At 34.3% G+C, this 12691-nt stretch overlaps 1 protein-coding gene across 2 annotated transcripts in view; it reads right to left on the reverse strand.

The window, feature by feature from the left end:
• FBXL5 (F-box and leucine rich repeat protein 5) overlaps positions 1-12691 on the reverse strand; it is a 40622-nt gene that overhangs the window by 19482 nt on the left and 8449 nt on the right. For both annotated transcript variants that reach the window (XM_032494348.1, XM_032494340.1), the window contains exons 3-9: positions 10838-10933; positions 9287-9473; positions 7245-7427; positions 5125-5250; positions 3311-3459; positions 2618-2700; positions 847-1572 (exon numbers count right to left, since the gene is read on the reverse strand). In XM_032494348.1, the coding sequence (XP_032350239.1) occupies positions 847-1572; positions 2618-2700; positions 3311-3459; positions 5125-5250; positions 7245-7427; positions 9287-9473; positions 10838-10933 (1550 nt within the window). The remainder of the gene's footprint in view (positions 1-846; positions 1573-2617; positions 2701-3310; positions 3460-5124; positions 5251-7244; positions 7428-9286; positions 9474-10837; positions 10934-12691) is intronic.

The following is a 12691-nucleotide window of genomic DNA, read 5'->3' on the forward strand; positions in this document are numbered from 1 at the left end:
AGTTCAGTTTAATCTGCTAAAGATCACACTTAAGACAAGAGGGAGTACTAGGCTTTATGCTGTATGAATCTCCAATTTTTAACACGTCTGACACCCCATTATTAAAGAGCCCCAGTAAAACTCAAGCCTATTACAGGGTGAAAGAGAAAACATGAAATCCATTTCCAAAGGCTCATGTCAAAGAAAATCAAACAATTACTACACATTATTAATAATGAGAACAATCATAACTGGCCGAACAATATTTACAACAGGGCTTGACTGTGGGCTCAAATGATCCCCACTGCTTGGAATGTTCTCCTTTCCCACTGCCACCCATCAAATCCTTCATCTTTCTTCAAGGTTCAGTTCAGTGCCATCTCTTCATTACATTCTTCAATTCATTCTTATCCAGACTGTTTGCTGCAACTGGTAGGAGGTCTCTCTCTCTCTCCTTTAATCCCCACAGAATCTTTAATTCAACATCCCTTAAGGAACTGTACACAAATAACACACAGCAACAGAATATGGCATATATATATTCTTCTCTGTTACAAGTCCTAGAGGGTAAAAATTGTAACTTATTCATCTTTACATTCACTAAAGTACCTTAGAAAATGTGTTGCAGATTTGCTAAGTATTTATTAAACTCTTAAATTTATGTTCTTCCATATCACAAAGGCATCGAACTAACTGAAACTTAATGCTGAAGTTATATTGTTCTAACACTCTGAAGTAGGAAAGATCTTGGTTAACTCTTTTGGTTAAATGAATTAGTTGAAAGGAATGACTTAGATTCAAAATTTTATACTCTATTTGAGAATGAGAACATGTCCATTTCCTAATACTCTGCAAGTGATTACTTACCTGAGACCATGGTCTGTGATCTGATAACATCCAGACAGACTGAGAAACAAAAGTACACGTCCAGTCTCTTGATCAGATTTTTCACTCCCAGAGTAAATTAAGTCTGTTTCCCTAAGCAATCTCGTCCTTGATGCTTTTCTACACAATGCAGAAGACTCTGGGAGTGCTGACATAGTTCTTAAAGCTGTTCCTGTGCAACAAAATGAATGACCACAATACGCAAAGGCCGGTGAAGCACAATGCTGCTGCCAGCAGACGCTAGTCCTTAGTCCAACAATGTCCTTGCTGTAACAACCCGAGGAGGAACAACTAAAGTTGGATGCTGTTTCCATTACACAAAGACTTTCAACATTTCTGTGTCTCCACTCTACAGCATCTTCAATATCAGCCAAATCTTCAGCATCTAACATCCACACATATGGAGAAGTGAAACTTTCAGAAGAAACAGGCTTAGTCCAGGGATGTTCATTATCTATTTCTTCTCCAACGCCCTTGGTGGTCAAATCGTGCAAACAAGCATACTGGTTGGTGGGCTGCATGGTAATGTCTTTATTTTTCCATGTAGTCGAAGTAATTTTGCTTGTAGAAGTTTTCAAAAGGCCACTCTGATGAGATGTCAGAATTCCAAGAGCTCTAGAAATCTTTTCTAGAGCCACATCTGTGATTTTTTCACATCCAGATAGATCAAGATGCCGAAGACTCTGGCAGCAACCAAGCCAAGACCAACTATAATTCAGAGGTAACAAGACTATTAGTGGATATTGTTAAAATCTTCAAAAGCATCTGATTACATGTAAGTAGATGGAAACTACAAGAAAGATTTTAAATCTAATATAATTAAACATTTACTGAATATCTATTGTCAGGCACTATTTTACATGTTAGGGATATGAAAAGACAGTAAGAGTAATTAGGAACTAAGAGTATCGCTAACCTAATGGAAGGGTAGGAGAGGAGAAGGGTATGGAAGGGAGAGACTGCTTATCATCCTGAAAAGTAACCAGTAGAGGAAAGGCCGTACACACATGAAAGAAAGAATATAATAATTAGTGGAGTAAGATCCAGAAGAAATAAGCTCTAGGAATTGGGAGAGAATTAGCCTTAGCCAGAGATGAGTACATCACTCCCGCTAAAACAGGAAGAGGTGGGAAAGAGCAAGGTAAGGTACAGTAAGAAGAAACAAAGTTGTGAAGAGTGTGGCTTAAAGAAAGTGTTAGAATTTCAGACTAATTATGAACAGTTTAAGAGGGAGCTTTGCCAAATGGTACTCGGAGCCTAACTGCGCCAATCTACATGGCTGCACAGCAAGGCTTAAAAGCCTAGGCAGACTAGACATAAAAATAGATTAAAAAAAAATTTCTTCTGCATAGCACAGGGAACTATATTCAGTATCTTGTAATAACCTTTAATGAAAAAGAATATGAACACGAATATATGTATGTATGTGCATGACTGGGACATTGTACTGTACACCAAAGACTGACACATTGTAACTGACTATACTTCAAAAGAAATTTTTTTAAAAGGCCTAGGCAGAGCACAAGATTATAAAGATGACAATGATACACGAGTTTTGGATCAGCTGGGATCTATGGACAAGAGGCAAAGAACTGGAGGGTGCTATCAAGTTACTGACATAACATGATTGAAATCTGATAGTAAAAAACCATAGTATAATTAAACTCAAATTATGCAAATGAAAAATTACAGGAACGATTCTATTGATTCACAGTTAGAGATCATTAAATATAAATATTCAAAAATAACTAACCTGTCAAATGCAGAATCTGAAATGTCAGTTTGGGTAAGATCCAGATGCTCCAGGTTAGGACAAAGCTCTAAAATCTGCCTAACCTAGGAAGGAAAAAAGTCACTATGAAGATCTGTAGCCTTTTAGTTTTAGACAAGAGACATAATATTAATCCAGTGGTTCTCAAGCTTTTCTGCATGTAAAACATCACTCTGATTCTGCATTACAAATATATATTATATGATTAAGTCCCAGTGAATCTATTTTACTAATTGTAAGATTAGATCCAGGAAATTTATATTTTGAAGGAATACCCAAGGAGATGCTGATGTAGAATGTCACAAGATAGTCTTTTATAAAGCAGTGATTTATTCTCAGTTGCCCATCTTACCATGTCTTACATATTATAAAGAATCATATAAAACTGGGTTTCATCACTTAATATAATCTGTGAAACTAAATAAATGATTTAACCTCTCTTAGTCTCTGTTTCCTTTTCTACAATGTGTAGACAATGATATCTATATACCAAGATTACTATGAGAATTAACATGAAAAATATAAAAATTAACAGTGTATCCCTACCCATGATAAGGTACTCTCATGGGTAAATTGTTATTTTTTTTTCCTTAATTAAACTTAGGAATAAGCAAGCCAAATGTAGGTCATTGCTACTTTTTCTTAATACCCAAACTAGTGCTAATTTATACATACCATTTTGCTGGAAACTGCAGAGCTGTATGCTAATACTAAAGTTTTCACGGAAGTACCAACATACGGTAGAACATTATGAATTAAGCCATGGAGTAAACGTTTCTCCATCTGTGCAATGCTGATAGCAATCGATTCCTCTGCAGACTCTTCTGTAAAATGAATTCAAAAGTCTAAGAATATACTAATTACAGCTAGGCTACTCAAGGAATCACCAAATCATTAAATACGCAATACTTTTTGCTCTCCTTTAACTCCCTTATATACGTGAAGTAAGTTAAGTGGTCAAGGTCTCATTCTCCAGGACTTAAAGTTGAACAGGTCTGACAACAACTAAAAAGAGACAAAGGGTTAAAAAAAAAAAAAAAAAAGTTGAGAGTATTTTCTCATCAAGCTAACTAGTAGGGAGAAGGAAAAAAAAACCTCCAGTTTCAAGTACTGAAAAAATTTTGTAAAAAAACTGACTACTTAATATTCTTCAAGTATAAGTTTTTCAACAAAATATAGGATATCAAAAGGAAAATGAACCATAATAAAAGCTGTCATTCATGATTTTACATAGATGAAAGGGACACAGAGCTAGAAGAGATTTCCTGACACATTTATTTCCTTCTTTATTTTTCTCCACAGCAGATGACACTATCTAATACAATATATATATTTTTCCTGTGTTTGCTGTTTGCCTACCCTCTCCAAATTTTATGCTAAACAAGGCCAAGGATTTTTTTTCCATTTTGTTCACTATTAATCTCATGCCCAGAAAGTGCCTGCCACAGTGCAAGCAAATCACCAAATTAAACTAGAACAGACCTCTTTCTTACATGGTACCCTCCAAACATTTAAAACTATACAAAGCTGTGGCACCTTTATTTCATAAAAATAAACTTGCTGCTGATAGAATAATCTTTGTATTTATAGTCCTTACTTTCCACATGTTTAGTTCTTTTGCCAGACCAGCTTACTGTAAGTAGGCAGCTTACAAACAAAAAATCCCTACAGGTTCAATTTTACCAAGTAGCAGAGTATCTTATTCATTCATTTTTTTTATTATTTCACCATCTTTTACTAATTATTATATAGAACAGTATCTAAAACAGAATTTATACCTTTCTCCTCCATATTCCCAAATAGCATCTTACTGCACCTCTATTACAGGACTTTCCAGTACGTACCTTGATTAAGAATCATGTATTCTAAATTCTCCTGTTTGCTGAGTTCTTTGAGGGCAGGAATAGTCTTATTCGCCCTTGAATTCTCTCACAGTGCTTAGTGAATGGCTACACTAGTTTATATAACTTCTTACCATTTACAAGGAATTTCCATGTACATTACTTCTTAGTTCTATACTAACTATACTTAGTTCTATACTAACAACCACGTGAGGCAAGTGGCGTGACTGTTTACAAATAAATGAACAGATTCAACAGCTTCATGTTCCTCCCTCTGGGCCACAGTATGACTCAATATAACAGTACTAATCAGCTGAAATGGCCCTAAAAACACATTGCAAACTGCAGAGCACTAAAATGAATGTATATTATTCCAATAAGGAAAACCAGCTGTCATTTTCTGATTTTTTTAGTGTCTAAATAAATATTAAAACATATGGGAAACAACCCTGTGTATTTTTTAAAAATACTTCAAACAAAACTTTAAATATGCTTATTATTCCTTCAAAGTTTAAAAAGTAATAGGGTTAAAAACACCAGTTTCTTTAGAAACACAAAATACATAAACCGGAACACCTAAGTAACTGTTACATGTCACATTAATTAATAAAGCACCATGTAATAATTTTAACTCTAAACAAAGCTCACCGGATTCGTCTATGTCCGCATCTTCATCCCACTCCTGAAAAGCACGACTTTCATCTTTCCTATTTTTCACCCACTCCTCGTCAGGTTCAGTATCCAGTTCAGTTGCAGGACCACTGTACCAGTCACCTACACAACAAATAAATAAGAGGGACAAAATAAGAGTATGCTGGCTACCATGACAAAAAAATTATCTATTTATAACAAAAACCTCTGCATACATGAGCCCCAGGCAATAGGCCAATATTGCTAGAAATATTCAATTGTGGCTTTAAAAAATTACACTTAAAAACACAGAATTCAATTTCAGACATGCCAAAAAGAACTATGAAAAATAATTACCAGTCTTAACATGCAATTTTAGAAATAACTGAATACAACCCCATCTTCTTCCCCTACTGTGGCTTCACACTGGGTCCAGCAACACCCCCATCACGATAGTAGCTAATAAACAAAAGGAAGCAAGACTTCCTGCTCTGTAGTGAATCAGCCAGCAATTCAGAAATAGGTGGGAACAGAAGTCAAGGGAAAGATTAAGGTAAAGTTAAACCATAATTTAAAGATCCTGGAGAATATACTGCAATTAAATTACACGATTGTGAAGTAAGCGACAATGCAGAATTAATTTACCTAACCCCTAACATTACATTTACCTTAGGGTTTCTCAGCCTTACCACCACTGATGTTCTGAGCTGAGCAGCTCCCTGTTGTGGAGAGCTCTCCTGCGCGTTGTAGGGTGTTTAGCAGTAACCCTGGCCTCCACCCACTGGATGCCAGCATAGCCCCCCAAGATGGGACAAACAAAAATGCACCCACAGACATTTCAAACATCCCTTGGAGAGGGTAAAATCAATTGTGATTGAGAACCATTGAACACAAATACCATAAATTAACTGAATTAAAACCATTTTTACTGGAACTTCTTAAGCATATTAAAAACAGGGGAAAAAAAGCGTATTTAAGATCTGGTTAACCTCACAGATGTCTAGCACAGCATTATCACATTTGATCATTTCAAATAGTGTCCAATTATGTATTACTTCCTAAAAATTCATTCTTCATAATCAAAAATACAGCTAAACAAAAAAGTATTTGATATATCCATATTTACCTTATTTGACTTTTCACTTAATATTTTATCATACAATAGGAAAACTTATTCCACATGAGATAATAATTCTAATAATTCAGCTCATATAAATCTACCCAACACTCCAAACATCTTCATGCAAAAAACATTAAATATCTAACAAAAGTGTATTTTAAAAGTGCCATATATTGATATAAAAAATAAAACTTTTTAAAATCAGACTCATAGCTTAATTATGTGGGAAATAAATATGTCCATGTCAAAGTGACAAATTATAGAAAACTAAAAAGAACATTTACATGAATTTTGAGGTACTCACCTAGAAAAACTATTTTAATTCAGTGACAGAAAAATACATGCTGTATCAGCTTTATTTATCCCGTGACTGCATTATATGCTCATGAAAAAAAAATTTTCTTTAAGTGTTTACATGTAAAACTAACTTACCACAATGAAATTATATAAAATTGTAATTTATAGAATGAGGCATCACTAATCACAAAAAATATGCTAAAGACAAAAACAGACTCCACTATCTTGAGCCACTACCAAAATGGAGACACAATGTCTCACCTTTAAATTTTATAAAATTTATTTTGTATTTTTAAAATAATTGAATTACTTAAAGCTGTTCTAACAACCTATTAATTGTATTTTTAACTTTCTGTGATGGAATATTCCAAACATAGTCAAAAGTAGAAATAAGTAGCATTAAACAAGTGGCATAATAAATACCCACGTATTCATCACATTATCTTCAATGATTATCAACATTTTGCCAATTATTTTCATTCCTTCCCCAATTATTTTTAAAAGAAATTGCACATATCACATAATTCACCCTGAATACTTCAGCATGGCTAGCTTCCTAAAAATGCACACAAAGACACATAATCTAACTATGAAACCTACTTACTAGTCAACCTCTCAAGAGTCCCCCTCTCTGGCCTTGCTTATGAATGTCCGTATGTATTTATTTAAAAAAAATTGACTGAAATATTTTTAAAACAAACTAAACATCCCATTTACCTACCTCTGGCCCAATGAACAGGGTAAAGATGTTTCCAAAGTGATCCAGTCTTTGCCAGCTGAGACCACTTAGTGCTTACTTGACTGCATCGACATAATTCTTGAGGATTAAGATAACTGAAAATTGACAGCATTACCTCAGGAGGAAGATGGGTTATACCTGTGGATTGTTCTGACACTTCTGCTTCTGAAATAAAAAAGAAAAACTTTAACATTAAAGGCTATACAGAGCAAATGTAGTAAGAAATTACAATCACATTTCTACAAATAAAATCCAGTGCCTAAAGTCCACTTCTTCCTGCTTGCAAGATGTGAAAAGGAAATAACATGGATTAGAGGTAACATGGAGATGTTAAACTTGGTAAGAACCTGGAGGGTTAAACTATCACAGCCCAAATCATACTTCATCAGCAGGAGCTACAATAATGAACACAGAATTGACTTCCTCTTACAAAGGCGTCACAGGAAAACAATACTCGCTTTGTAGCATGAGAGGCATCATTTGAAAAAGGAACCCAGCAGGTTATACAGCTTTAAGTCAGCAAGTGCAGAGTCGGCCAGGGTATGAGATCTCCAAGGCATTTTTAATGACACGCACAAATCTCACACACTTTCCATTCATGCATTACAACTTCTGTCAGTATCTTCCTTGTGTTCCCTCTTTTATTTTCACATTTCACATAAGAGCTCTGTGAAGTCTGACCTCTTTTAACCTTTTCGTGTCTTAACCTAATTATCCCCCACCTGAGTCAGCTGAGACAATGTAATGTAAATATTTCTAATGCTGGTGTACATGTATCAGGAATCTTTTGTCAATAACTATTATTGAAAACACTCACTGGATATCCAATATCCTGTAACGTATTATTTCAGAAGCAATTTTCTGAAGGAAAAGTGCAAATGAGGTGTACAATAAAGAATATTTAAAGATTCATTATTAAGGAACTAAAAATTTGAGTAACTTATATACTGGATTTGTCTTCACAAAGCAATTTTAATATAGTAACGCTATGATCAAATTACTTTAAATCAACCCTTTCAAATGGCAAATATTTTAAACATAATACAGCTATAATTTACTTTGAAGGAGTGGGAAAATTAAATGTGTGATGCTTTTAAATCCCATGTTATAACTCAAATTAAACCAGACACGATAGGTCTTGGCTTGGTGTCTAAGACACAAGCTGCATTTCAGAGTGAAGCACACAAGCTTTATGGATTTAATTATACAGCTTAACATATAAAAACAGCTTTGCTTCAACATGCATCTCATCTACTTTGTTAAATAAAAATAAAAGTACTGATTCCAAAGACTTTCAAGTAATTTTAACAGGAATGTCATTGCTACTGCTCATCTAGCAAAAGCAAAAGATTTAAGGATGTCAATTTAAAAGGCAAAGTTATCAAAGATAAATTAGACTAAAAATGAGGAAGTAGTCTATTAAGAAAAAAAGCAGGCATATTTTATTTGCATTTGTCATTTGTTTTCTCAAAGTGACTATACACAGAAAAACTACGCCTCTCATACTCACTCCACTGCATATTACTGGATCTAAACCAAGAGAATGACACATGGAACGATGGAAATAAAACTATAAGCATTAAATAAATTTGAAAACTGATGAGAAAAACAAGGAAGGACAGAAACAGCCACTGTGGTCAATGGAGTTCAGAAAATAGGATGACACTGCAAAAGTGCTCTACATATGGTAGTTCTCAATAATTTTGACTGGCTAAAAAATTTGTATTACATGTTTATATAAATAATATTGATACTATCATCTATCAAAATAATGATTATTACTATTATGATGCATATTAAACTTCTTTAAGAAACACTATACAGCACATGGTCCAAGTATAGGAGGTGCTAAATGATCAGACAACATTAAATTCTAAAATAGAAACTACTATCAATTAAATTTACTACACTTGGAAACAAATGGCTTAAATTATCCTTCAAACAAAATATAAAGTTCTTATCAACAAGAAGTAAATGGCCTTGGAATGAGTAAGTTCCTGGCTATCTAAACATACGACTCTCACCTGTATCTGATTTTTCATCCACAGAATATTTAAAGAACTTCTGTCGCTCCTCAGCTTGATTCCATAGGCTGAGGCCTCTGAGGAGCTCTGCGGCGTCCTTCTGAGAGCAGTGCTGTGCAATCACTTTCTTTTTAATATCCTTAAGCTCTTCATAGGTAAAATATTCCATTAACATGGGCTGAAAAACCTAAATTAAACAAAATACTCATCAGGAAATATGCTTAACTGGTTCTGTTGCACTGTACACTTTTTAAATTATTAGTGGCTCGAGTGTGGTCAAATGCCCACATTAAGTGCAAGACATAAAGATTTAGTTGTTATCACTAAGTTAGCTTATCCAAAACTGCAGAGAACACCACCAAGATCCTTCTTTCTGTGGCTTCTCCAGTTAGTAAGTCAATCCCTTAACAATTTAAAAGCATCCAAACCAGAAGGTCTTCCTGTACAGAGCCTGTCATACACTCTCAATCACTCTGTATGGTCGGACATTTAGGTCCGTTAACTGCCTTCTGCTACTGCAATTGACCTCTATCTAAACCGGGCCTCTACATCACATGAGAATGGTATTCAGTATATTGGAATCATGAAAGTCAGAGCTCTACTAAGACCTTCAACTATTCAAAATTATCTGGGAGATTTCTTCTCTGAAATAGATGTTTAGTCCCGACCTCTGACAGAATTAGAATCTTAAGAGGTAGAGCCAAGGGCTTTTTGTTGTTGTTTCATAATGTTGACATACATCACAGGTTAAGAAACACTGCTCTAGTAACTCGGTAGTTTCAATGCCTGTTGCATATTTGCATATTATAATGACCTGGGGAGCCTTTAAACTGTACCCATGTCAATATCTCTCACCTGATTTAACTGGTCTGGAAAGGGCTTAAAAGGAGATTTTTCTAAATAGCAATCTGATTACAAGGTGAAGCCTTATTATACTGAGAATCACTATAATAACTGATTTCCAGCTGAACAAGAATCAAGTTTCTCATAAAATATTTTCTCTATTCCTCACCCTGATATTCATCCCACTTTAGAGAAAGAAGAGAATGAGAAAATGTTTTGCTAATCCATTCAGTGATATCCTAATACGTGTGCACTAGGCGTAAGGCTGATAAATTTAACACCACCACTTAATTACAAAAATCTACTCCTAAAAAAACCACTAAAAATTCTTTAAACTTAATATGAAAATACAGGAAAACATTAAAAAGTTTAAAGAATCTTTAAAAAAAGAAATAAAACAGAAAAAAGTTTAAAGAATCTTCTAAAGGTTCAGAAAAGACAGTAGGATTGCATAAAAAGTTATTAACAGTGCCATCCACATAACAACATAATAAGTATTTGTTGAGTAAATGAATTAAATCACTCATTCAATGGAAAGCAACAAACTCTCTAAGGGGACAAAATGAACTCTTTTTCCTTGGGTTTTTCTTCATTTCCTAAAATGAACTAGAAGTCCATTTTCCTATACATTATTTTGAAGAATCAAAGGCGAAATAACATTTTTTTAATTTCATAAATCAAAATCACAAGGGGAAGAATTATGCTTACCTCCTCTTCCTCTTTCATGTGAGGAAGAAAATCTCTTGTAAAAGCCTCCAATCTTTCTTTCAGCTGTTTTGCATAATTTAACTGCTCATATTCATTCTGCAAACAAACAAAAAAACTGTATTCTATAAAAATGCCGATAAGCTATAATGGAAAAATATCTGAAGACAAATAGCTATATATAAATATAATAGATACAGATATATATGTTTATATGTATAACTGAACTGCTTTACTGTACACCTGAGACTAACATTGTAAATCAATTACACTCCAATAAAAAATAAAATTTTTGAGTAAAAAAAATTGGTTCATTATTTATACTGTATCTGGTCCTAGGAATTCAGTTTAAAATGTAACATGAAACCTCAGGAAAAACATTAGACTAGCAAACAGCAAAGTGGTCTCTGCACTTTTCTAAGTATAAATGATGTCCTTAAAACATCTTTTAAAGGAAACTTGAACTCCTTCAGTAATGTGATCTCATACTTTTAAAAAATGTCATAAAAAGTATCTGCTCAAAGCTTCCATTGACTTCTAATGTATGTATTTACACAATTCTGTGTGTCAGTTTTCTTATACTTCTGAGCAGCCCTTAAAGGCCTACTGGACTATATCATTACAGAATCCCTTTAAGGTCACCTGGTGTCTCCTCCACTAAACAATTAAGAATACCTGTTACATTATCCTTCAGAAGACCATATACACTTCAAAAATGACTAACTGTGGATAACAGCTGAAAAGTTCTTCCTCATACAAACTAAGATCATATCTCCCTGTAACTTATCCACCGCTCCTCTATCAGCCCTCTCAACTGAATACGTGTGGAAAATTAACAAAATAATAAAACTTTTTAATATGGGAGTATTTTATTCCTGCTGAGTCCTCTCTAGTCTCTTCCTTCTTGAACTAATGTACTCAGCTGCTTCCCGATAGCCTATCCAATGTCCTAGTCTCTTAGGATTTGACACGTTTTCCCTAAGCATAACCAAGTGGTCTCTATTGCCACTTACATGCTAATAAGTATCAATTTTGCTTTCCGAACTACTATTCTAACCTTAAAGCCCAACTATGCCTCCTCCTATTAGTAAACGTCCACCTGGACTGCACAGGCAGTTCCAACCCAACCTGTTCATTATGGATCTTTTTATTCCCCCAGCCTCTTTCATATTCCGTAGAAAGTCTGGCTCAACTCTATTTCCTTTCTCATTCTCCATTCCTCTCCCCTTTACAGACAAGCACTGCTTTCTATCAATGTTATATCCTACATTATTCTCAAGTCTGTCCCCTCCCCACTCTCTACTAGTCATTACTTTAGTTCAGATTTTAATCATTTTACTGACTAGATAATACGTGAACATGTTATAAAATTCAAAGAGCAGAAAGGAGTATTTAATGAAAAGTGAATCTCCCAATACCATCTTCCCTCCCATCAGCCTATCCCTACTCAATCTCCCAACTCCCCACCAAGTAGCTATTTTGTATTCTTCCAGAGACTACAATAATTTTTTATAACAATATTCCTGCTTGAGTCTTTTCCTTCCTTCAGTCCATCCTCTTCCCTGATGCAGAACAGTCTTTCTTGAACACAAATCTGTAAATTAAAAGTGTGTGGTGGTTTGAGAGAGTTGCAACTTACATCTATGCTTCACCAAGCCAAACAGGACAAACGAAGATCAAACTTCAAATAGCCCATAATATGTAAATACAATTAATAGGAAAATTTTTCTACATTAGTATCCTAAACTATGTTCATTCTAAGTAACAATTTTACCTTTAGTCACCAGTAACTGCATTTATTACCACTTTCTTTTAAGAGTTCAGCAAATGTTATCAGAAATTAAAAAATTTTAAGTA

This window comes from Camelus ferus, chromosome 2, assembly GCF_009834535.1.
Source record: "Camelus ferus isolate YT-003-E chromosome 2, BCGSAC_Cfer_1.0, whole genome shotgun sequence".
In the NCBI taxonomy this organism is placed as follows: Eukaryota; Metazoa; Chordata; class Mammalia; order Artiodactyla; family Camelidae; genus Camelus; species Camelus ferus.